The 26,403-nt window shown below is 49.0% G+C and overlaps 1 protein-coding gene and 1 non-coding gene across 4 annotated transcripts in view; both read left to right on the plus strand.

Annotated features, from left to right (window-relative positions):
- The window catches only part of Lhpp (phospholysine phosphohistidine inorganic pyrophosphate phosphatase), a 96,190-nt gene continuing 69,787 nt past the window's right edge, over nt 1-26,403 (plus strand). For all 3 annotated transcript variants that reach the window (XM_051145452.1, XM_051145455.1, XM_051145453.1), the window contains exons 1-3: nt 1-189; nt 19,412-19,599; nt 22,644-22,797. In XM_051145452.1, coding sequence (XP_051001409.1) covers nt 65-189; nt 19,412-19,599; nt 22,644-22,797 — 467 coding nt within the window. In that variant the 5' untranslated portion in view covers nt 1-64. The remainder of the gene's footprint in view (nt 190-19,411; nt 19,600-22,643; nt 22,798-26,403) is intronic.
- Nucleotides 11,045-11,232, plus strand: LOC127190191 (U2 spliceosomal RNA). Its single transcript, XR_007830701.1, has one exon. It is a non-coding gene; the product is annotated as a U2 spliceosomal RNA (small nuclear RNA).

Here is a 26,403-nt window from a genome sequence, read left to right on the forward strand (position 1 = left end):
TGGAAGGCGTGGCTGCTGGATACGGGCGGCAGCAACGCCGGGTTCGGGTGTACAACAGGACGCGATGGCTGCGTGGGCCGAGCGGCTGGCAGGCGTACGGGGGGTGCTGCTTGACATCTCCGGCGTGTTGTATGACAGCGGGGAAGGCGGTGGAGCCGCCATTGCGGGCTCCGTGGAGGCGGTGGCGAGGTTAGTGAGCGCTACGCAGAGGGGGTCTAGTTTTTGCCGCTGCCGGGGGCGGGGCGTTCGCGCTGCCCCGCCTCCTCGCGCGATGGCCCCGCCCCTCAGGCCGACTAGGAGCCAAGGTGAGGAAGGTTGGGTTGGCGCCAGGCCTCCAGGATTTGGAGTTGTGCTTTGGAAGTAGGTGAGCTGTTGAACTTGCTTAACCTGCAAGTAAAATACAAAATCAAAAAGTGTAGACTCTCTCATTAATATTGCAGTATGTTAGGCCGGTGTGGTGGTTCTATGGGTAAAGGTACTCACGGCCAATTGTGAAAACCTGAGTTCAATCCTTGGGACCCACGTGGTGGAAGAAGGGAAGAGCCTATTACAAGTTACATTCTATCTGCCCTCCATGTACATGCTACACTCTGAAAGTAAATACATGGAAATGCTATTTAAACATATTTTGTTGTGCTGGGTATGGTGGCGCATGCCTTCAGTCACAGCACTTGGGAGGAGGCAGAGGCAGACCTGTGAGTTCCGGACCAGACTGGTCTAAAAAGTGAGTCCAGGACAGCCAAGGCGTCACAGAGAGAAACCCTGCCTCAAAAAACAAAACAAAACAAAACAAAAAACAACAACAAAAACAAACAACAACAATTCATTTTGTTGCTTACATGTTTAAATGACCAATTTAAATGACCTATTATACTAGGGTAAGTAAACTATTTTAAATGTGCCACCTGTTTCTTTTAACTTACAAAACATTAAATAACATATGTGGCTAGACATCTAATTCTCTTGGATTTTTTTTTTTTTTTTTTTTTTTTTACCTTTTTGGGTTTTCAAGAAAAGGTTTCTCAGTCAGGCATGGTGGTGCATGCCTTTAATCCCAGCACCTGGGAGGCAGAGGCAGGCAGATCTCTGTATCTCTGTGAGCTCTAGGCCAGCCTGGTCTACAAAGAGTGTCCAGGACAGCCAGGGCTCTGTGTAACAGAGAAACCCTGTCTCAGAAAACCAAAACCAAACCAAACCAAACAAACAAAAGACAGGGTTTCTCTGTGTAGTCTTGGCTGTCCTGGAATTCACTCTGTAGATCAAGCTGGCCTTGATCTCACAAAGATCCACCTGCCTCTGCCTCCAGGGGTGCTGGAATTGAAGGTGTGTGCCACCACCACCTGGCTTGGATTGGTTTTGATCTGAGGAGGAGAGGGGTCTAGTTCTTCAAGCCTTGCCCTTGCAGGACCCTACAAGGGACCACAGTTGGCATCCATCCTGGGCTGTTTGGTTTTGGTACCCAAACAGCACTATGTAATGTTGTTGAGCAGTTGAAAGAACTCACTGTCCAGCACTCAACCTCCCAGTGTGTGTGTGTGTGTGTGTGTGTGTGTGCGCCTGGGACAACAACACTCACTGATGAGGTAACAAGCACACAGGACATAAAACAAATTGTTTTGTAGCAAAGTAACAGGGGCTTGTGAAAGACAGCTAGTCCTAGGAAACACCTAGACCCTCTGTCTGGGTGGGAGTCCAGGCTTGCCTGTTTTTCTGGCCTCTACATCTTCTCTGCTATCTCCAGAACTTAGGACTGGCTGTGTTGCAGTGCGCCATGTGTGTCAGGCATTACATGGAGGCTCCTCTTAGAATGTAGTTGGGGCACTGGATGATGTTTCGAAGTGAAGTTGCCTCATGTAGACAGCCACGGCCTTATGAGGAGCTCATCCGGAGGGAAGGTAGACCATATTTTGTGCTCAAATGGATAAACTGAGTCACCATAGATCAGTAAGTGAAGATGGCTCCAAGGCCTGCCTACAAGGCAGGGAGTAGTAGCACCCACAGTAGGTGAATCTTCCCACTTTAGTTAAACAAATGAGAAGCCAACCACAGACATGCCCATGTGCAGGTCTCCTGGATGACTCTTGATCTCATCAAGTTGACAGTTGAGATTACTTTTGTCATACATGCATATCCTCACACATGTACATGAGCATGTATACATGTACAAATAAGTACAATGAAAATGAGATTTTCTTTGGCATCTTGGCAAGAGAGCCTTTACATCTCTGCCTTAGAATATATAAGTCAAAAAAGTCAGCAACTGAATGGTAGTAAGGACAAGTGACATAATCATTCACCAGGAAGGAAACACCAGTGACCTTCTAAGCATATGAGAGATGTTCCACCTGGCTGCATTAGAAATACAAATTAAACCAGACGTGGTGCCCCATGTACCATGTAGGTACTGGAACCAGGTGTTCTTAATTGTTGAACCATCTCTCCAGCCCCTGATTTCAAATTCTTTTTACCTTCCAAATATTTTTAAAAGATTTATTTATTTTCATTCTGTGTGTATAAATCTTCTGCCTGTCTGCATGTGTGCACACCATGTCCAGGCCTGTTGGATCCCCTGGACCTGGAGTTAAAGATGGTTGAGGGCTACCATGTGGGTGCTGGGAATCGAACCTCAGTCCTCTGCAAAAGCAATAAGGGCCCTCAACAACTGAGCCATTTCTCTTCAGCCCCACAAAAGATTAAAAAAAGTAAAAACAACAACAACAAAAATAAACCATTCTGGATTAGAGTTCCAGGACAGGAGAGCTAAAGAGTGTTTTGTTTGTCTCCACCTCTCACTCGCTCTCTCTTTATATGCACGTGTCTGTGCTTGTGAACATGTGTGTGTGTGTGTGTGTGTATGTGCATGTAGAGGCCAGAGGACAGCCCTGGGTGTCATCTCCACGAGCACTGTCCACTTCCATATAGACAGGATCTCTCATTGGCCTCGATCCCACCAGTTCGTGACCAGTGACACAGGGATTCTTCCAGTTCACCTTCCTAGTGCTGGCATTACAAACATGGGCTGTCTCGCCTAGAATTTTTAAAATTATGTTTATTTCTCTTCCAATTAAAATATGGCATGGTGGCACACACCAGTAATCCCACCACTTGGGAAGACAGAGGCAGGTGGATTTCTGTGAGTTTGAGGCCAGCCTAGTCTACAAAGCAAGTCTAGGACAGTCAAGGCTATAACAGAGAAACCTTGTCTTGAAAAACCAAAATAAATAAGTAAATAAAATAAGATTATGATCCAGTCATGGTGGCACAGGCCTTTAATCTCAACACTCTGAATTTGAGGCCAGGACAGCCAGTATTCAGTTACTCAGAGAAACTCCGTCTGAAAAAACAAAACAAAACAACAACAAAAAGCAAATTAAAACTATGCCAATAATTTTTAAAATGATTTCTTTCTTTTAAATATCATGTGCATTGGTGTTTTGCCTGCGTGTATGTGTATATGAGGGTGTTGGAATTAGAACTCTCTGGACTTACAGATACTCATGAACTGCCATGTGGGTGCTGGGAATTGAACTTAGGTCCTCTGGAAGAGCAGTCAGTGCTCTCAACTGCTGAGCCATCTCTTTAGCCCCTATACCAATAATGTTTGATAAAACTGGCAAGAATCCAAAGCTTGGGGAAAAGTTCGATTGATGAGACTTTGTAGAAACAAACACTGCCACATTACATAAGAAGACACAATTGGTACTGCCTGGCAGTAATGGGTACACTCCTGGGTAATTGTCCTGACTTGTTTACAAGAAATAACTGAGCTAGGCAGTAGTGGCACACACTTTTAATCCCAGTTCTGAGGAAACAAACAGGAGGATCTCTGTGAGTTCAAGACCAGTCTGGTCTACAGAGCAAGTTCCAGGATAGCCAAAGCTACAGAGAAGCCCTCAAAAAAAAAAAAAAAAAAAAGAAAAAAAGAAAGAAAGAAAGAAAAGAAAAAAGAAGTAATTGAAATATAAGGTGTCTGTGTCTCGTGAAATCATAAAAGACCCCAAAACAGCCATTCTCCATAAACAAAGAAGTTACTGTCCCTCTGTCCACAGTGGACACCATACAGTGTAAGGAAACACTTTTCTCTTTAGGTATATTGTTAGTGAGGGTGGCCATTATGTGTCTCCTTTTTGGGGCAGAAAAGGCAGAAATGCACATATGCCCCAGCTTCCTGTTTGCAGAAACCCAGGGAAGACACATGCTATTGTTTTGGAGTCTAAATGAAGAGATGGGGGTTCAGGAAGAGAAGGTTCAGCCAGGAGTAGTGGCACACACCTGTAATCCCAGCACTGGGGTGGGGGGTGGGGGTGGGAATTTGGGGGCAGGGGGTAGAAGAGAAGAGTTGGGGTGGGGGGGAAGCCCTTTCATTGCCGGACTTTGTATAGCAACATTTTTTTTATTTTTGTTTTTCGAGACAGGGTCTCTCTGTGTAGCCTTGGCTGTCCTGGACTCGCTTTGTAGACCAGACTGGCCTTGAACTCACAGCGATCCGCCTGCCTCTGCCTCCCAAGTGCTGGGATTAAAGGTGTGTGCCACCGCGCCCGGCTCTATAGCAACATTTTTAAAGGTTGTCTTTTTGTTTGGTTTTTGGGTTTTTGTTGTTGTTTTTGTTTTTTGGTTTTTTCGAGACAGGGTTTCTCTGTGTAGCCTTGGCTGTCCTGGACTTGATTTGTAGACCAAGCTGGCCTCGAACTCACAGAGATCTGCCTGCCTCTGCTTCTCAAGTGCTGGGATTACAGGTGTACGCCACCCTGCCCAGCCTATTTTTAAATCTTTTGAGCCATTCAAAAACAAATAAAATTATAATATGTGGCTTTCCTCATCTTCAGGGGGAAGAATGGTTTTACAAGGGGTATGAAGCTGGGGGTGAGGGAGGAGCCATGGTGGGCAGTTTCGACACTCACAGTGGCTAATGAAGGAGGCGGGTGAATTGGGAAAAGAGGATTAAAGAGGTATTTTTAGAAGAAGGTCTAGTGAGACTTGTCCACAGATGATGACACAATTCGTGCATTCCTCTATTTCCCATTTGGGTTAGTACAGCCGATGCTGCTGTGAATATTCTAGAACACATGTTTGGTAAGCACGTGAATGTGTTTCTAGGGAGGGACATGGCGTCAGAGCAGAGTGGCTGAATTACAAGGCAGGAGTGTGTTTGGCTTGGATAAGTGCTGCCTGGGAGTTCTCCAAAGTGCTTGTGTCATTTGTATCTCAAGCCAACAGTGTACAAAAGTCCTGGCTGTTGGTTGTGTCCCATCCCGTGTCCGTGGCCATGTGTCATCACCCGCACCCCACCTCCCAGCTTGTCAGTCCTTTCCTCGAAGTGAGGCAGGATAGAGTACAGAGAGAATCCTGGGAACATGAGAGGTGAGGGGAGCTCTCGCCCACAGCATAACTCCAGCATAATTAACGACTGTTTAAGGCCTTCATCCATTCCCACCTGGAAGCCTGCAGTTTTCTAGGGATCTCACCAGAAGCCCCTTTTCCGGAGACAGGATGTATACTAAACCCGTTGCACATGTAATGTTAGTGGTTCCTGGTTTTACTTTATCAGATTATAATTCCATCTAAGGCACATTCCAAAGCCTGCCATCTCTTATCAAAAGAGGGAGAAAATTAAGGAATAAAAATAAAGTAAGAGACCCGGGTGGTGGCGGCACATACCTTTAATCCCAGCACTCAGGAGGCAGAGGCAGGTAGATCAAGTTCAAGGCCAGCGTGGTCTACAAAACAAGTCCAGGACAGCCAAGGCTGCACAGAGAAACTCTGTCTAAAATAAAATAAAATAAAATAAACCCCCCCCCAAAAAATAAAAATAAAGTAAGATTTCTTAACAGCCGTTTGAAATGTAACTTGACAGCTACCAAAATGGTTATGGTTAATGCTAAGATAGTTAATTGTGCCTCTCTATTGAGGAGTGCTTGAGTATGTCTTAATGTCTTATGACTCTTGGAGTCACTCAATGTATCTTACATCCTTCTAAGGGCCTCTTTCTCTCTTAAGCCTGTTCTTAAGCCTATATTAAAATTCTTGAATAAGACCTCCAATTATGCTGGGCGTGTAATCCCAGCGCTCGGGAGGCAGAGGCAGGCGGATCGCTGTGAGTTCGAGGCCATCCTGGTCTACAAAGTGAGTCCAGGATGGCCAAGGCTACACAGAGAGACCTTGTTTCGAAAAAAAAAAAAAAAAACCAAACAAACAAACAAACAAAAAGACCTCCAATTATGGTTCATAATCTGACTAGTCTGATGAGAATTAAAGCCACAAATCCTGTTTTGGCCTGAAATAAGGTCTCTGAAAGTCTAGGGGAGTCCTCTGGCTGCTGAAGGTAGCTTTGTGAAACAATATCTTTGTTCCCTTCATCACTGACAGTAGCAGAGTCTTTTTTTTTTTTTTTTTTTTTTTTTTTTTTAACTTTCAAGCCTTGTGAAAAGTAGTGTGCAGATATGGAACCTCAGCCCCGCTGTATCCATCTTTTACCCCCTCCTTTCAGGAACACAGATGTTGTTGGCAGGAGGAGGTGCCCCTTGATTGCGAAACAGTAGTGTGGCTCTGGGTAGCGTACCTCCCAGGCAGGTGGTGGCCCCAGGTTGCTCCCAGTAACAACAGCAAGGTTGCTGGCCTTTGAGAGCAAATGTTGGCTACCCATAGGCATGTCATTAGTGATTTCTTTTGTAGCCCTCTGACCAAGGTCGGTGCTGTTACCTTTCTTGTTTGTTTGGGTTTTTCTGTTTGTTTGTTTTCTTGAGAGAGGGCTTCTTTGTGCAGCCTTTGCTGTCCTGGAACTAGCTCTATAGACCAGGTTGGCCTTGAACTTAGAGATCCTCCTGCCTCTGCCTCCCGAGTGCTGGGATTAGAGGCGTGCGCCGCTACAGCCAGGCTTGCTGTTTCCTTCCGTAAGTAACAGGCATCCTGGAGACTCAGAGTGAGATGCGCTCACTATGTACCTGAGCCGAGATACCATTTTGCCAGAGACAGAGCAGGCTCTTAACTGCCATCCTAGACGCATGCTTGGACTTTTGAGGAGGAAAGGGTTCTGGGACTGGGCAAAGCTTCCCTCTAGAGCAGTGGTTCTCAACCTTACTAATGTTTCAATCCTTTAATATTCCTCATATTGTGGTGACCTCCAACCATAAAACGTCATGACTGTAATTGTGCTCCTGTAAATATTTTTGGAGCTACCGTATTTTTTTTTTTTTTGGACCATAAGATGCTCCCCCCCAAAATATGGGGGAGGGAATTAAGGTGCGCCTTAAGGTCCAATGTTTTTACTATTTTTCTTGTTTTACTGCTCTAAAAACTGGGTGCGTCTTATGGCCAGGTGTGCCTTATAGTCTGAAAAATACGGTAGTGGTTGGCCAAAGGGTCTGCAACCCACAGGTTGAGAACCACTGCTCTATGTGGTTGCCTCTGAGCTGATGTTCCTAGCCTGACACAGTACTGTCCAAGAGAAGGATGCACAGACTTGGGGTATTGAGAAGGACTCTCTGGGTTCTGAGTTGAGGTCTTCAGATTAGACCCAGGAAAACTTTTTAAAGATGTGCTTTGAGCACTGGAGGGATGGTTCAGCGGTTAAGAGCGCTTGCTGCTCTTGCAGAGAACCAAGGTTCAGTTCCCGGCATCTACCATACATTGTGACTCAGTTTCCATACTGCCTCCTGGCTCACAGCCATCCGGAACACCAGGGGCTGTGGTGCCCTCTTCTGACTTCTTCAGGCACCAGGCACATGTGTGATACACAGACATACATGCCAGCAAAATACTTATGCACATAAAATAAAATACCTCTTTTTAAAACATTTAAAATATTTGTTTTGATCCCTGCGAGCTTGCATAGCTTGGGTGTCTCTGGTGGTGCTGTGAAAGGTAGCAGTCTGTGACAGTAGTCCTAAAACACACCAAAGGCAGCTGTGGAGCTGGTAGAAGGGGAAAGCTCCCTTGCTGGAAGCCTGTGTGTGGGATTATTCCTGGGTTAAGGAACCCAGAGGACTGACATTGGTCTCTCTGAACTCCCTGCCTCCCTTGCTACTGGTCCACTGGAGCGTCTCAGGTGACCTTTGGCTCTTGACTCACTGGCATTTCTTTTCTTTCTTTCTTTTTGTTGTTGTTTGTTTGTTTGTTTGTTTTTTCCAAGAAAGGGTTTCTCTGTAGTCTTGGCTGTCCTAGACGCACTTTGTAGACCAGGCTGGCCTCAACCTCATAGCAATTGGCCTGCCTCTGCCTCCTAAGTTCTGGGATTAAAGACATGTGCTTGGCATTTCTTTTCTTACCTCACTTCTTCTGTGGCCTTTGCTGAGAAGGGTTCCAAGGAGCCCTGGCTTCTCTATAGGACCAACCCTTCTGCTCAGGCCTAGGGCAGCCCCACAGGCCCTTCCTCCCCTGTGTCAGGTGCTGCGGCTTGGGGTAAGAGATTTGCCCTCTGTTAAAACATACCTGCTTTTGAAGTTTTCTGGTTTTGTTTTGTTTTTTCCTTCTCTGGGTGGCTGAGCCAACACTAGTCCTCCCAGAATCCTTCACAGATAGGTCCAGCTTGCCAGGCCAGGGTACACAGCTGGGCATCCAGCTGGCTTGTGTGGCTTTGGCGGTTCTTTGGTTCTTTCCACCTTTCCCTCTGTGACCCCTTGAAGTGCAGTATTTCCTTTGAAGTTCTGCTGTAGCTCAAAGGAAGTTCCTGGGGTAAGACCCACTGTTGCAGGGGGACAAGTGTGATGGGGGTGGGATGGGACCCTGGGGGAACATGCGCTTCCCTGGCAGCTCCCCAGCACTGTGGCCCCCAGGCAGCATCTTCATTCTTTAAGCCTCACTGTCTTCCATGATTCTCTCTGGATTTTCTGTGGTAACAGATGTTTTTAAAATTTTTACACTTTCTAGGAAGTTCCCACTTACGGGTGGGGGACATGCAGAAAGCACAGGAAGCCGGTAAACTTAACCTTTGAAAGTGAGATCAACTCTTGTAGTAGAGCTCACCTGAAGGAGGCCTGTCTTGAGCCAGGCAGGTGCTCGCTCCCTACCTCACCTTCACATCTGCCAGGTGAGTCCTTAGAGACAAGTGAGTGCATTAGTTCACCCACACACCCAGCAAACATTAGCTAGACACCCACAGTACCAGGAACCCTGCTCTAGACCCAGAGAACTTGTGATAGTGAGCCAGACAGCCAGAAACCAATGCTCTGATGGAACCAGTGCGGCAGTGCAGCCTGTGCTGGGCAGGCTGAGAGCCTGGACTGTGTGCGTGGAAGTCCAGGGCTGCAGGTGCTCACAGGGCCTCACAGGTCCCATGAGTATTGAGTTGAGATCCTGAGAGGTGAGCCTAAGGGAGCATCCTAGATGGAAGAAAGAGTGTCCTCGCCCTTCCCATGTCTTGTTATTTTCACCCCTCCCCATCCCCCACCCCTGGGCCCATACAACCCGCTCTTAATCCTGGAAGCTGCTGGGTGGGACCCACTGACTGCTGTTGGACCTGTGGGCAGGTGTGGACATCTGTAACCCGCCTGGGTCCCCCAAAGAGGCCTTTATGGACCCATTTGTGGGCGGATTGGGCTCCCTGATGGGATGCCATTCAGAGGCAGGCTGGGCACAGCAGGGACTGCAGCACAAAGACCCTGGCGGCTGGGCAGGCCCTGGTGATGGCCCCGGGGGCATCTGCATGTGAAAGGAGATGAGCGTTTACTGCATCCTGTCGAAGGCCACTAAAGCACATCTGGACCAGCCTAGGCCAGACTGGCCTTTTTGGGGCAATCAGGAAACAGGCTCAGCCTCAGCCCAGGGTAGTCTCATAAAGCAATTCCCACCCAGGATGGTGAGCCAGGCCCACAACTCAGCCTTCCAGGTGGCCCCTCTCGATTCTCAGGGCAATCACAGAGTCTTGGGGACCCTATGGGAACCCAGATGCCATACAGACAGACTTGGTGCAGCAGCAACTGACCAGATCTGGGTAACTTCGAAATGTGGCTGGTCCTCCTCACCTCTAGGACCTCCTCTGCTCAGCTGCCAGGACAGCTTCCAGCCATGAGGACACAGTTCCAGGAGTAGCCATAACCATAATGCAGACCATGGCCCAGGCCAAGCTGCTTCCTCTCCGGCCCCACCTGTGAGCCTGGCTAGACAGGGGTCAGTTGGGGCAAGAGGTCTCTACCCTGATCTTGGGCAAGCGCTGTCCACAGGTGAGCCATGATGGAGGAGGGCACAGACCAGAGCAGCGTGCTCTTTATCCTGGTTTCTGGGTTTTCTGTTTTGCAATGTCAACACTTGAAGTTTCATAACACAGGTGGCTTCCTTCTGTTAAATGTTCCTGCCAGCACTTGATTCAGAGAAAAGTCCAAGGCCTTCGTCATCAGCCCGCTCCCCCTGTAACTGCCTCGGACTGACCCTGTGGGTCTCCGAGCTCTTTACTTTTGTGTTCCCCCAAAGCAGAGAGGACTTGTGGCACAGCTTTCTCCCTCTCCTGATCTCTACTGCCCTTGCCCTGTCCCCCCAACTCTGTGTTCAACAAAAGAGTGAGCTTTTAACTTTTTCTTACCCTTTTTTAGGGTACCCTTACCCTTTTTAAAAATTGCATTTGGTTATTTGTGCATGTGCACACGTGGGAAGGTCAAAGAACAGTTTGAAAGAGTTGGTTCTCTTTCCACCACGTGGTGCCTTTACCTGCTGAGCCATCTCACCAGGCTGTAGCCTCACAGAGCATTTGCTCATCTACATTTCATCTGGGGAATGAAAACCCAAATTGAAAAGGAAGTCAGAAGAGCATTTCCTGTGAGATCAGTCAGGGATGTTTCCAAGAGTGATGGTGGGAGGCGCAGGGTGCTGGCTGCACTCATCTGAGTTGCGGGCCAGCAGCTGCCCAAGTGTATCAGGAGACAGAATGGCCAAATAGTACTCTGTGCACACTGCAGGGTCCCTGGATGGCACCTTGACCGGACAGACCGTGGACTCTGTGTAGCTGGGAAGGAGACATCAGCTCTTTTGATACAGATGTTAGTTTATTTGACCTGTGGATGGTATATAAATGAGAAAGCTATAGGATAATGCATGTATATAGAATACTAAAACAATTGCTTCTCGGCCTTTTGGCTAAGATCAAGTGTAGTATCGCTTATCAGTTTAATATCTGATACGTCCTCTATCTGAGGACAATATATTAAATGGATTTTTGGAAGTAGGAGTTGGAATAGGAGCTTGCTCCGTCCGCTCCACGCATCGCCCCTGTATTTCCATACATCCAGGAACGGTGCACCCCCTCGGGGGACTCGTAAAAAAATACTAAAACAATGATTTCATGGCTTTATTTGTTTAAATTACTGTTTGTGTGTGTGTTTGCGCGCACACGCGTGCGTGTGCTTATGCTATTGCACACATGTAGACGTTAGATGGTAATTTGCAGGACTCTGTTCTCTCTTTCCACTATGTGGTTTCTAGTGGTCAAACTCAGGATCAAGCCAGCTTACCTTGTTTTTTTGGGTTTTGTTTTGTTTTTTAAGTTTTTCAAGACACGGCTCCTCTCTGTAGCCCTGGCTATCCTGGACTCACTTTGTAGATCATGCTGGTCACCAAATCATGAAAATCTGCCTGCCTCTGCCTCCGGAGCGCTGGGTTTAAAAGCATGTGCCACCATGCCCGGCTTAGTTGTTTTATTATTTTTAAAGAATTTATTTATTTATTTATTTATTTATTTATTTATTTATTTATTTATATGAGTGCTCTATTTGCATGTATACCTACATGCCAGAAGAGGGCACCAGATCACATTATAGATGGTTGTGAGCCACCATGTGGTTGCCAGGAATTGAACTCAGGACCTCTGGAAGAGCAGTTAGTGCTCTTAACCTCTGAGCCACAGCTATCTCTCCAGCCTATTTTTATTTTTAAGGTGGATGTTTCACTATGTTGCCCAGAACATAGGGAGACCTGAACTGCTGGGCTCAAGAAGAGTATTGGCCTGCTCCTGTCTCCCAAGAGCAGTGGTTCTCAACTTTCCTAACACTGTGACCCTTTGATACAGTTCCTCTCGTTGTGGCGACCCACAGACCATAAAATTATTTTGTATCCTCTCCTATTCCCAGCAGTCCAAGAGCCAACTGGCACTGAGGGTCATAGGGTCAACTGGGGGTCTTTTAAAGGGCCAGGTACATGAAATAAATCACACTACACTATTTCATAGCTGTAACTTTGCTACTGTTATGAATCGTAATATAAATAGCTGATATGTGACCCCTCCCCCCCAAAGGGTCATGATCCATAGGTTGTGAACTGCTACCCTAGAGGTTAGGATTACAGGTGTTCACCAAGCACTGTGCCAGGCTATTATGCCATCTTTTAAAAAACAAACACAACAGCCCACATCTATCTGGGCTGGTGTCAGAATTGATTCATGAACTTGAACTTGGTGGAAGGAGGGACGAGAGTCTTAGGTGGATATGGGAGGCTGTAAGATTTGTTGTCTGGGTCTCAGGCGTGGTGGGCAGGGTCACCCTTGGAAATCAAGGCTGCCAGTTTGGGTGTTCCGGGTCAGAGTTACTGATTCACCTTCAGTGTGGCACAAGTGACTGTGACGATCACTTATGGTCCATGGCCCCAGGACAGATGGAGAAGCTGATTGGCAAAGCACTACTCAGACACTGCTCAGTGTTGTGAGAGGTAGGAGAGTGATTTCTCTCTGTCCTGGTGCCTCCAGGACACCTATCAAATATTGACGCCTCTTCCCTCCCAGCCTTCCCCACCCCCCACTCCCTGGTCCCCAGTAGAATGTCCTCTCTTCCTACAGGTACTCTGGCCAGTGCACTCTGGGCTCCTCTCCCTGCTCCTGCTTCATGGAAACCCTGGCTTCCTATTAGACAGAACCTGCCTGGAAGACTGAGATGCCCAATACCAGCACAGGCCACTGTATAGTCATCACTGTCACCTACTATTGAGTATTTGCAATTTGCCGTATACTTACCACGTGTCTCTTTAAACACTGAATCAACAACCCTATGTGGTAGCTGCTGTCAATGCTTTGCTGCAAAGATGAGGAGCCTGGGGTTTGAGAGGATTAGGCAACAAGCTGCAGGCCACAGAGGGAAGCATGTCTACTTTCTGAGCCCAGCTTCCACCTTGCCCATGGGATGCTTGGCACTGACTGGTCTAGCCTGGTGAAGGCCCACTGGTACTTGGGATGACTGTCTGCCAGCTGAGTTTGCAGGGCTGCAGAGTGGGACTTGTGTCCACGTCTGTTCCCAGCAAGCTCCCTGTTCCTCAGCCTTCCCTCTGTGTGACCCACTTAGGTCTGAGGGTCACCAGGATCTCCCTGGCTACCAAGTCTCATGCACTTGACTCGAGTGTTTGTCAGTTGTTATGAAATCGATGCTCTGGCCTTGGCATGTCCCTGTGATCTGAGCTCAAGCACGTCATAGACAACATAATGATTGGCTGTTCTGAGGGCAGGTAATGTGGGCACCAGCACAGGGAAGGTGTACTATGTGTTCTGTAAGGGCCCTGGCTGGGGTCCTGCCTAGCTCCTGCCTGGGTCACGTGGTCTCCCTGAATGCACTTGGCCTACTGGCCTTCACTGAGAGGAGCCAAGGCCTGGCCACTGTGCACTGCTGCTCTGTTCTCTGCCCAGAGTTTGGACTCTGACCACACGTAATGTGCAGGTGCCCAGCTGGTGCCTGAGGAGGTCCGGGTGGGCCAGCAGATAGCCATCTGTCAAGTGGGAAGGCCTGGCAGGTTCCGTCAAGCCTGTGGCCATGCTGTGTTTGGTGTCTTCCACCATTCAGTCTTCTGTTGATGTCAGTGAATGAGGAGTTCACGGCCAAGCGTCTCTTCTGTGCCTGTCTTGATAGCGTCGCCAGCAGGTAGCCCTAGAGAGCCTTCTGAGTGACAGCCCTGAAATGGTGCAGTTTATAATACCAGTTTAGGAGGAAACTGGAGAATCAGGAGTCCAAGGTCATCCTTGGCTACATATTGACTTTGAAGCCAATTTTTTATAAACAAACAAAAATGAAAAACATTTCAGGAGCTAGGCATGGTGGTGCCTGCCTGTGATTCCAGCACTCAGGAAGTGGAGGCAAGAGTGGTGGTTTGTTTGTAAGTTAAGGCCCTCTTGGCCTGCTCTGTCTCAAGAAACCAAACCAAACCCCAAAACCATTTTGGTACCCCTCTGGCTGCTCAGGACCATGGGGAGCTGCCTGCATTTCATTTTCAGACAACCCCAGAGTCAGTGTTAACATCTTTCCCCCTTGTGATGGTTTATGTAGCATATTAGCTGGACAGGGCCTAGAATTACCTCGGAGACAAATCTCTGGGAAGGTCTGGGAGGGATTTTTTTTTTTTTTTTTTTAACAAATTGAGTAGCAGAGATGGAAAGACCTGCCCTATATATGGGTCAGATCATTCCGTGTGCTGGGGTCACAGACGGAATAAAAAGGAAAAAGCTAATTGAATGGCAGCGTTCATCTCTCTGTACCTCCCAACTGTGAACACCATTGTGGTCAATTGCTTCAAACTCCTGTCTCCATGTCGCCCCCCCCTACACCCCAACCCCATGAAGGACTGTCCCCTCGAACTATGTATGATACAAAATAAACCCTTCTTCTCTCAAGTTTTCTCTATCCGGGTATTTTGTCATAGCGCAGAAAAGCAATGGACAGATGGATCCCTCTAGGAAATTGCATCTCGAGACCCCGCTTCCTATTTCAATAGTTTGTGGGGCTCTCCATCCCGCCCTAGGTGAGGTCCAAGTAGGACTGCTGGTTAGAGCCGTGGAAGACAGATGAGGACAAGGACTTCCCGGTCTCTGCCACGGGAGCATCTCTGGTACCAGTTGGGCCTTGAAACCAGACTGGAATTTGAGTCACTTAGGTCGCTCCCAGGAAAGGATTTGCAGGGTTAGGTTAGGGTGCCACGTCAGACTCATTCGGGACAGGAATCTAGAAGGCTTCAAACAACCCCTGTGCAGGAATGGGCTGGTCACTTCTTGCCCACCTCAGACCCCAGTGAGCCTTTGAACGGCAATTTCCCAAGTGTGAGCTTACATCATAAACATTTAGCCTGTCAACACATGCTTCAAACCTTTGACAGTCCTGTCCCTTAGGTGCTCCATGACCCTGCTCAGTAGTTTCTTAAAGTTTGAGGTCTCCATTGACTCCTCCCACAACCCCACATTACCATCCAGTCGCCCAAGGCTCTCGCCGTTGGAGTTGTCTCCAAGGCTTCTCTGCCCTGTCTATTCCTGTGACACCCACTGAAGCATAGGGCGTGACGCGTTGGAGTCACAGCTCTGCTCTCCAGGAGCCCAGAGCTGGCAGACTGGCAGGAGGAAGGAGGTCTTGGTGACGCACAGAGCATAGGCAAAGGAGGATGGCCTCTGTGTGAACAGGGTATGATGGGGCTCTTGGAGGAAGGAACACATGGACCTGGCCTTAAGGGATGATAGGATTCCAGTGCAGTGGATGACGAGGGCAGAGCCACTCACAATGAGAGGACCTCCAGGCAGATAAAGGCAACCGAAGCCAGAGCTCGAGGGAGAAGAGGGGACCCATTGGGAGAGACCCAGACTATTCTTTCCCTGGCAAGCTCGGGGCCTTGCCCAGTCTCCCGTTGGGGTCCCTCTGAGGGGAGCTCCTGACTCACCAGCTTCTCTGCCCTTGGTAAGCTGGAGAGGGCAGGCTTTGAGCTGTCCCAAGGTCACTCAGGATGTCCAATAATTGTCCTAACACTTTACCTGCCACGGAACAGTAATGAGAGGGTTTTCATTATTTTCGGGTGAGCGCTCCTGGCAGATGCCCGACAGCCAGCAGATGTGTAAAGTCCGAGGTGATTTGTAAGGGACCAGCTCATCTGACGCACGATAATTGCACAGGGCGATGTTGTCACTCAGGGGAGCATCCTGGCCTGCTGGGATGAGGTTAAGGTCAGTTCAAAAATTCAGTTGGGCCACAAGAAGTGGGGCTCCTTGGGGAGTGAGTCAGTGGCCAAGACCCTGGCCACAGTCTTAGTGGGGCTTTCAGGCCATCCAGGGACACCCCTCCCTTCAAGGCTTTTGGGTGTTGGGGTGGACCTACTGCCCTACATCAGGGTCTCTTCTGCAGCTCTCTGGAAGCTGTGCCTTTTGGGGCTTTTCTCATGATGTGGGATCTGTGTTCCAGGCCTCCCAAGGCCAGATCTGTAGCGTGTGGCATTGACATTCACAGAGAGATGTAGATGTGGTCCCTCAGCTCCCTCTGCCTGGGTCGCTGGAGCAGACACTATCAAGCTGCTTCCGCCCATGCATTTCTTTCTCCCAGTGCTGGAAGCACTGAATGCCAGTGACTAGGGTGCTAGCACAGTTGGGTTCTGGTGATGTTTCTTCCTTGCTGATAGGTTGACAGCCATTTTACTGTGTGTTCGCATGATCTCTTGGCTGGTTGTGCACTGAGAGAGATGGGGGAGCGAGGAAGAGAAGTGAGATAGCTAGCTTCAGTAGGCCTCGCAGGGTTTTTTTTGTTTGTCTTTGGCATAGGGTCTCCTTATGAGTCTCTGGCAAGCCTGACACTTGCTGTGAGAACCAGGCTGGTCTCAAACTTATAGCCATCCTCCTGCTTCTGCCTTCAGTGTTGGAATTACAAACAAATGTCACTATAGCCAGCCCATGGGAGCTCTGAGAACACCAGTCCTATCATAGGAGGACCCCTGTCTTGTGATGCTCCTTGATCCTAATTGGCTGTTCGTAGGCCTTGTCTTCAAGTACAGACACATGGGGTGGGGGCAGAGCTAGGGTTTCAGTGTAGGAATTTGGCTCAGTTCAGTCCATAGCACAGGCCATCCAGGGGCTCACATTGGTATGCGGCTTCTTGGCCATCTCAGTTTCAACCCAGGTGCACACACTAGTTAGGCCCACACATGGTCTCATCCCTCTGTAGAGTAGGACGCCTCAGAGCAGAGAGCTGGGAGTGCTGCACCCTGCCCAGGGCAAAGCGGTACATTTGAAGGTCCTGGGGATTTTGTCCTCTCTGCAAGGACCTGTATATACCTTCATAGATAACTGAGGGCCCCATAGGCTTTGTGCTCTCAGGCCGGATGACCTGGGTCAGGCCTCTTCTAGAAGACTTCCCTTCTTGTCTCCTGAGTGGGGAAGAAGTTTACTCAGTTAGCTGATCCAGAGTGAGCGTCACCTGTGAGGAAGACCTGCCCTGGCTGTGAAGACAGCAGCAAGCCATGGACACTCTGCACAGTGACAGTGTCTCCCCAGAGCCAAGACTCCATGAAAACCTGCATTAGTGCTTTATTAGCTTTGAATATTTTAAGTTAATTTTTAATTTTATGTGCACGAGTATCTATGCAGCATGTATGTCCAGTTCCTGCAGAGGCCTAGAGAGGCTGTCTGATCCCCTGAAACTGAATTGATGTGTAGTTGTGAGCTGCCTGTGAGTGCTGGGAGCCAAACCTGGGTCCTGTGCGACAGCGAAAGTGTTCCTAGCTGTTGAGTTTTCTCTTCAGCCCACACTTCACTGTCTTAATAATAGTGACTCCTGTCATTATTTTCAGTGACTTTTGAACAAAGAGACCTCAGGGACTGGCCCCTGGTGGTCACAGGGCTGGTGGTGACACATCCAAAGGGGGCACGCTCAGTGGCATAGAGGGGCAGGACTCAGAGGGAGGCTCTGCATACACAGTTCCAACCACATTGTCCCTGGACTGATAAACTAGCAAAAAGAAGACACTGATTTCTGACCAACTCCTGTTGGTGTCTCAGAGGAGCCCATGAGCTCCTCCCTCCCACCCTCATCAGACATTGTGTTTGGAGTGACAGATGTGAGGCTCTGTCATCTCGCTGTCACAACGATTGCTCACTGTTCTGAGAAGGTCACATCATCATTCATTAGCTGTAATTAGTCCCTGGAGACCCCTGCACTTCTTCACTCAAGTGCTCCATTAACTTGGGTGCGAACCACACATTCTAGGCACCAATCAATGAAGACCCATCCATAATACACAAGGTGATGCTATTAGTTACAATATATTAACTGCCCAATTTAAAAATAAAAAAGCCATCTTTATGAAGGGCAATTAACCACTGAGTATAATTGGTCATTCATAACCTCTGATTAGGAAAGACAAATAATAAGAAAGGGATGAATCACCTAGGTTGTGGAAGATGCGCTCTGTGCGCTGAGGACTGCAGAGCTAAGAGTTCTTCATAAATGGCACCTGGTAGCCCCAGGGCTGGCCAGTCCCTGAAACTCAGCTGCTTCTGTGGAAGCCTGGGGGGCGGGGAGCATTGGGATCAGAGACAGCCTAAGATAAATGGCAGTTAAAGTGTTTTAGGCTTTTCCAAGGCCCCCCCTGTGTGCCCAGCATGGGGATGCCAGGCAGAACCTAGCAGATGACATTGTTGAGTTTCAGTGTATGTGGGCTGGGGAGAAGGACAGTAAACACATAAATTGGAAGATTTAAGATACTTGGTGTCATAGAGAAACAGAGGCAGTATTAGGGACAGACTGGAGCGAATATCACAGAAATGGCAGAAAGAGGGACCTGCTTTCCCCTTGTACTGCCCCATTGCAGGCAGATGCCCGGGTCATCCTCTCCACCGCCCACAGCCCAGGCTGATCTTCCAGACTCACCTTCCATATGCTCAGTGGGAGTTGCCAGCCACCTGTCTCCACATCTGGGAGGGTGGGGCTCTACACCTGGGAGGGTGGAGCTCCACACCTGGGAGGGTAGAGCTCCACACCTGGGAGGGTGGGCCCCCATACCTGGGAGGGCCACTCTTCCTCAATTCACTCAGCCTACAAGACTCTACTGTATCTGGGTATTCCCAGAGTCTTCTGTAAGATTGGACCATGGGCTTTGTGAGAGCTTGGAGAGCATCAATGTGTCCCTGTCCCCAGACTGTCTGCCTTGGGAGAGGGACCGAAAGCCTTGGGCCTTTCTGGGACTCAGTTTCATCACCTGTGAAGTGAGATCACTGGTGCGAGGGCAGAACTTTGGGCTGGTTGGGTTGCTTTACCCTGTTGGCCATCAATGGATGCTGGCTACAACCCTCGCTTTCACATGATTGGTTGTGTCACGTGACACCTCTTTGATTGGGGCCACATCTGTAAAGAGCGCACTGAAGCACGTCCCTTTATCACATGTACGCTCGTTATTAACTCATGCATTTCACATTTAACTGTATTGCATGGACTGTATAAACAGAGCTCAGAGGGTGTGTGAAGTGAAGACAGAAATATCTTGGGGTCCAGTGAGATGAACATGTTTAGGGGCATGCGCAAGAGCGGGGCCTGGGGACCGTCGGCGGAGTTGCTTGTTTTTGCTAGAGCATCTCTGTTTACATTTTTAAAGTTACATTTACTTAGTTTGTGGAGTGTACGTGTGTGATGGGATGTGTGGAGTTTAGAAGATTCTGTCGTTCTACCGTGTGGGCCCCAGGGATTGAACTCAGGTCGTTTTCGTGCCCTAGACTGAAGCAGTCGCCGCTCAAGGTGAGATTCTGTACCAATGAGTCCCAGAAGTCCAGGAGAGAGCTGGTGCAGCTGCTTCAGCGGCTGGGATTTGACATCTCAGAAGGAGAGGTGACTGCCCCTGCACCAGCCACCTGCCAGATCCTGAAAGAGCGAGGCCTGCGGCCGCACCTGCTCATCCATGATGGTAGGCCTGCATCAGACTTGGGTTTTTTGTTTTTGTTTTTTGTTTTTTTGAGGTAAGGGCTGGGGAGAAGGCCTCCACTCCCACTTGGGCCAAACCACGAGAAACATGCAAGCCTGCGAGAAGATGGGGGGAGGGGTAAGACCAGGCCCCAACCAGTTCCCTCCCACTCCCAGCCTCAAGGCCAGCTTCAAGATGGTCCTGGGAGTTAAGCCTGAGGTGGGACTCCTTGATATAGGCGGGAGGTCAGGGCTTATTGAGAGAGGGAGAAGACGGGAGGAAGGACATGGGAGTCAGGTGGGGGTGGATAGCTTTCCAACATCTGCCATCCCGTAGCCTCAGACTGCCTCAGCGATCCCTAGGCCTGCTTCTTTGGCGCAGTTTGCAGATGGCTGTTGGAGCAGGGTTTGAGTCCAGATGATTCTGGTCTGAATGCAAGACCAGAGATCCTTGAGCCCTCAGTGCTGCGGGAGCTTTTGTGGAGCAAGCCGAGGGAGCGGGACTCTCTGTAAATTATTTACAAACAGGGTTCAAGTACTTCAGAACACTTTTTTTGTCCATCTGTCTGTCCTTCTTCCCTCCTTCCCTCCCTCCCTCCACACTGTTTCCATGTTGACAAATCTCTGGGCAGAGACAGGGTGTCCTGAGGTGCAGAGTGCTCCATGGAAGGCTGGGAAGGCGGAATCCATCGCTCTGGCGCCGTTTAAGGGAATCATGGCCAGCCTCTAAAAATCCTCTTTCTGGCATCCTTTCTCTGTAGTTAGGAACCCTGCCAGTGTCTTTAGAAATTCTGTCTCCAGTTCCGGGGCGGGGGGGGGGGGGGGGTTTGCTAGGCATGGAGGAGGGGGTGGAGGAGTTGAGCAAGGGGAGTGGCGAATACAGAATACAGCCTTGGCTGGAAGGTGGTGTTAGCCAAGGAATCCAGGAGTGCACTCAACAGAAGCTGAGTGGGCTGGAGGGAGACGGCTGCCCCTCCTCTGCTGTCGTGGCCGCAGTCTCAGTAAATGTACCTGTATTTCAGGCTTTGACTTTTTTCCAGGTTTTATTATTGGTGTTTTCCCCCAAATGTTTTTATTATGAAAATCTTCAAGCATTTAGCAGACCTGAAAACCTTTTACGTGGTGGAATATGGAGATGCCTCAGTCAGCAGTGCCTGCTACACAAATGCTAGGACATGAGTCAGATTCCCAACAGCCATGTGAAAAGCTGGGCATAGCCATGTACCCCTGTAATCCAGGCACTGAGGATGGAGGGCAGAAGGATACCTGGGGCCTCTCTGGCCACCAGTCTGCCCCAGTTAGCAAGCTCCAGGTTCAGCGAGATACTCTGTCTCAACAAACAAGGTGGAGAGCCATTGGGGAAGACACCATTATTGTCCTAAGCTCCATGTGATGTAAAATTAATATGCAGGGAGGAGCTCAAACTTCTGTTGCACTTTTGCTGGCTTTAGTTTTTGCACCCCTGGAATCCCACACCCCTGGAGGTCTCATTATTAGCCCACTGAAGCTTCCTGCATACTCTTCCAGTCAGTCCCCACCCTACCCTCTTAGTGACGGTGTAAATAACTACTATTTAGAACTTCATATCAATAGAATTTACGATGTATAATTGTATAATTATCCAGGGGGCCCAAAACCACGTTAGGTCACAGTGATTCCCTGGAAGGGCTCCCAGGACTCGGGAGACACTGTACCCAGGATTACGGCTGGCTGTAGTGAAAGACCACAGCTCAGCTCAACAAGGGAGGAGCTGCATGGGGCAAAGGACAGGAGAAACCAGGAGTGGCATCCATCCCAGTTGCTGCTGTGTTGGATGTGCTTGGCTGTCTCAGCAGTGATGTGTGACACAACAGGTTGGCATCAGGGACATTCACTGGGGCATCTGTGCCTACACTTTTTTGAAAAGGACTGGTCATCTAAGTCCACAGTCCCCATGTGACTGACCTTAGAGACCCCACCTCCATCTGCACACTTCACTCAAAACCACACTGACCCAGTACGACCCAGCTCCTCAGGTGTGTGAACCCCTCCTATCAGACAGGATTTTATAGGGGCCCAGGTGCTCCATAGAGCGGTTGGAAGACCTGGGTTTGGTTGTTTGGTTGGTTGGGTTTTGGTTTTTTTGAGGCAGGGTTTCTCTGTGTAGCCATGGCTGTACTGGAACTCACTCTGTAGATCAGGCCTAGAAAGAGGTTTTTAAAGACATGCCTTTTTCTGGCGTGTACAGGACTTGAACAAGCCAGGCCTGCTGAGGTAGCCCTCTCTGTCACAGAAAGTAGGTTTTTGTGTGTGTAAATGTTCTCCTACCAGCCTAGAGGCCCATCATGTGGTTACACATGTACCACTGTGCTCTTGCCCTTTGCCATGGAGGGACCATACCACAGGATATTTATGTCTGGATGCTTCTCAGCTTCAGGCTCGTCTCAGTTAGGGTTTCCATTGCTGTGAGGAGACTCCATGATCATGGTGGTTCCTATCCTCTCTCCCACCCCAGAGTTTTTCTGTGTAGCCCTGGCTGTCCCAAGACTCACTCTGTAGACCAGGCTATCCTTGAAAGAGATCTGCCTGCCTTGCCTCCTAAGTGCTGGGATTAAAGGCGTGCACCACTCACATAGAAAGGAAAACATTTTGTTGGGGATGGCTTACAGTTCAGAGTGTTAGTCCATTATCATCATGGTGGGAAGCATGGCGGCATGCAGGCAGACATGGTGCTGGAGAGGGAGCTGAGAGTTCTACCTCTGGATCCATAGACAGCAGGAAGAGAGAACAACTCTGGGCCTGGCTTGAGCATTTGAAACCTCAGAGCCCACCCTCAGTGACACACTTCCTCTGAGAAGGCCACACCCACTCCAGCAAAGTCACACCTCCTAAAAGTGTCACTCCCTATGAGCCTGTGGGGGCCTTTTTTATTCAAACCACCACAGGGCTGTTATGAAATACATATTCCGCCAGGCAGAATATGACAGGAAGAAAGTGCCCCTGTTAGGAGCTGGGAGTAGGCCACGTTCTGGGCTTGAACAAGGCTGTCTGTCTCTCATGTCTTTCCAGGAGTCTGCTCAGAATTTGATGACGTTGACAAGTCCAACCCAAACTGTGTGGTGATTGCGGATGCTGGTGAAGGCTTTTCCTATCAGAACATGAACAGAGCCTTCCAGGTGCTCATGGAGCTGGAAAAGCCTGTGCTCATATCACTGGGGAAAGGGTGAGTCCGAGACAGGGGATCATGCTGGGCAGCTCTGGCCGATGCTTTGTGAGTCTTTCCTGTGGGACCAAGTAGAGATGGATGCAGACAGGTAGTGTGGGGTGAGCACAGGGCCCTTTCCTTCCTTTCTTGCTTTTTTCTCTTCATTCCTCTTTTTTACCCTTTTAATAATCTTTCCAGAGCTGTTTGACCAAGTTTCTGTATGAATCTTGGGCCAGGAGGCGGGTGGGGGCTTCAGTGAACATCCATGCCCTGAGGAGCTCTCAAAGGCCAGGTGTTGACTGTCCAATGTAAAGGAGGCAAAGGTTCCCTAGCACAGGACATAGCATGAGATGGTCCTGAATGGTTTCTAGGGATACTAGATGCAGTAATAGGTGGACTTGGGGTCTGGGAGGATGCTCTGGGCTGGGTACTGGGTCCCAGGTGCCATCTCTGTAGAGTTGGGATTTGGCTTCAGCTGTGCTTCTAGCGTATTCCTCAACACTATGTAGTCAGCTCTCATTGTGCCAACAGATACCTGAGGTAAATAGCTTAAAGGGAGGCTCACAGTTTTAGAAGCTTCATGGCCCCTTGCTTTCAGCCTGTGGTGAGGGTGGACATTGAGGTAAGAGTGTCAGTGGGAGGCTGGGAAGCAGAAAGAAAATGAGGAGGAATCCCAGTATCCCCTCAACATCCCCTCCTTTAGATACCTAACTTATTTTTACTGGACCTCACCTCCTTAAGGGTCTATCACCTCTCAACACTGCCACTGGCTGAGGACCAAGCTCACACACGGGTCTTGGGGCACATTCAGGATGCGAACTCTAGCACCATCTTTTTTTTTTTTTTTTTAAATGAAATAATTGTTTACTTAACATCTTTCTCTCCCTCTTTTCTTCCTTCCTTCCTTTGTTTTGATTTTTAATTTTATTTATTTATTTACTTATGAGACAGGGTTTCTCTGTATAGCCCTGACTATCTTGGAACTCACTCTGCAGACCAGGCTGGCCTCAAACACAGCCTGTCTCTGCCTCTGCACCACCACTGCTTTTTAAAACTTCTTAAATGTATATTAGTGTTTTGCCTACATCTAAGTATGTGCACTGCATACGTGCCTATTACCCACAGAGGTCAGAAAAGGTGTCAGAGTCCTTGGAAGTGGCGTAATGGCTGGTTGTGAGCTACCATGTGGATTCCTAGAACTAAACCCAGGCCCTCTGTAAGAACAAGTGCGGAGCTGTCTCTCCAGCTCTGGTTTTTGTTTGTTTGCTTTCGAGATTGGGCCAGGCATACCCCCAAGGCTGGCCTGAAGCTGGTTATGTTCAGTATAGTTGAGGTTCATTTTCAACTTCTGGTTTCCTTTCCTCTACACCCTGACCTTTGAACTGTAGGCATGTGCCATCGTAGCCAACAAAGCATTTTCCCCTTCCCCGTCAGTACTGTGCGCGGAACTCAAGGCCTTGTACATGCTAGCCAAGGCTGTATCCCAAGGCCTGCCAACATCTTCCCTTGCCACGTATTCATTGCCGACACTTAGAAAGCATCGAGCCTAAGAAGAAAATTAAAGGTATTTGCAGCCTCATTGCAGAGCACAAAGACCAGCATCTGGGTGCCTGTGCTCAAACAAATGCTTATAGATGCATGCGTTCATCTGATGCTGTGACCATGGCTGGGTTTAGAACCTAAGACACACACCTCTCTGTGTATCTATAGATACCTGAGGTAAACAGCTTAAAGGGCAGCATCCCATGTGCTAGTGTCCTGGAGAAAAGAGGGAAAAAGGGAAAAAGGAGGGCGCTGACGCAGGACCAGCACTCGCCTCTCTCTGCTTCCTAACTGTGGATGCAGTGTGACCCAGCTGCTTCCGGCCTTTGCCTCCCGGGTCCCTTCTTTTCTTAAGTTGTTACATAGTTGCTCACAGCAACAAGAAAAGGAGCTAATAATGTAGGAGCCAGGCTTGACCTCGTTTTGTCAGCTGTGGGTTTTTTCTTTCTATTTTCTTGTATGCATGTACATGTTTGTGTGTGTGTGTGTGTGTGTGTGTGTGTGCGTGTGTGTGTGTGTGCGCGCGCGCGCGCGCATGTGCGCGCAAGACCCAAGGTTGTTGTCAGGCATATCATCCTCAAGCCATCTTCCACCTTTTTCAGTGAGGCAGTCACTGCACAGATCAAAGGTATAGCCCAATCTTGCTAGTCAGCTTGTGTGTGTGTGTGTGTGTGTGTGTGTGGCGGGGGGCGGGGGGAGGGTGCAGCACTCCTCTGTCTCTGTCTTCCAAAGCTGGAATTACAGGTGGTTCACCATGTCCGGCAGGCATTGATGTGAGCTGGGGACCTGAGCTCCAGTCCTCACACTTGTACAGCAAAAGGGTTTAAGCACTGAGCCATCTCCCCAGGTCTCTGGGCCTGTTTCTTCTGGTCAGTAAACAGCATCTTGCAAACGACTTTGTACCTAGTGACCAAATATCTCTGTGACCTACTTATCCATCTTGTGAGCTGATTTCAGAAGGATGTGCACCTCTGTCCTGGCCAAGAGAAACAGCACTGGAAGTTCAGAATCTCACACTCTTGAGGTTGCATGATGCCTTGGAGGTCCTACCCAGCGTGGTAGGCAGCAGGGCATCCTGCTGGAAGCATTTCCATCCAGTACTTTGGTGACTGGGCCCTCATGCCTGTTGATCTAGGCACACTTGGCCTGCTTAACTCACAGACCTAAGCCCTGCCCTTGGATATTTGAGTTGGCAAATCTGCACTAGAAAATGTGCATAATGAAAAAACAATATTATAAGTCATTTATGTCGATGCATTTTTCTTTGATGAAGTCTCATCATTGCTGGAAGTTATTCCAGATTATGAGTTAATGGCTTGAATAAGTACATTGGTGAAAAAAAAAAAGATGAAAACAGGAATTGTTTGCTCTTGCCTGGGTGAGAACTTCGACAGACTCAGCAAGAGGTGAGGGTTGATTTGATACAAGTGGGGCCTCCAGCCCTCTAGATTCTGACTTGGGTGAAGGGTAAAGTGTTCAAACCCCAAGAAAGGGCTCAACAGCCCCCCCCCCCAGGGTGGCAGCTTTTCCGGGCAGCCCAAGGGCCCAGGAAGAGCTCCTGTCAGTCCAGTCAAGGCTGGGGTGGCCTTCCTGAGGGTGCAGGGAGGCAGGATGTCGCCGTCCTCGAAATGGAGTGATTTACATTTGGCATCTGTGTAGACCGAAAGAGGGAATTGGCTTTGTAATTTCTGCTGTCATGCCGCCATCAGAAAATTAAGCTGTTTACTCCGCACACTATGGAGGTTAATGGCTCTTCTGGGAGAGGTCAAGTGGTCATTTTACAGGGAGGCTGCACCGAGGAATCGGAAACGGCAGGAGTGCGAAGCATAAAATCAGATGTGACTGCTCCTCTGGCCTGCTTCTCCCAGTAGCCCTCCACAGTGGCCCTCGGTGGTGGCTGGAGGGACCAGGGCCCTCCCAGGGCCTCAGCAGGCCACACTGTGCCAGAAAGGAAGGAAAACTACATCCAGTTGCTAGTGAAGGGGTGTAAATCAACCGCTGGCTTCAAGTGGGTTTTTGTTTTCCTGAATGAGTAAGAAATGCAGAGGAATTGTGGGCTCTGTCAAAAGCAGCCTAGGACTT

Source organism: Acomys russatus, chromosome 5 (genome assembly GCF_903995435.1).
Source record: "Acomys russatus chromosome 5, mAcoRus1.1, whole genome shotgun sequence".
NCBI classification, from domain to species: domain Eukaryota; kingdom Metazoa; phylum Chordata; class Mammalia; order Rodentia; family Muridae; genus Acomys; species Acomys russatus.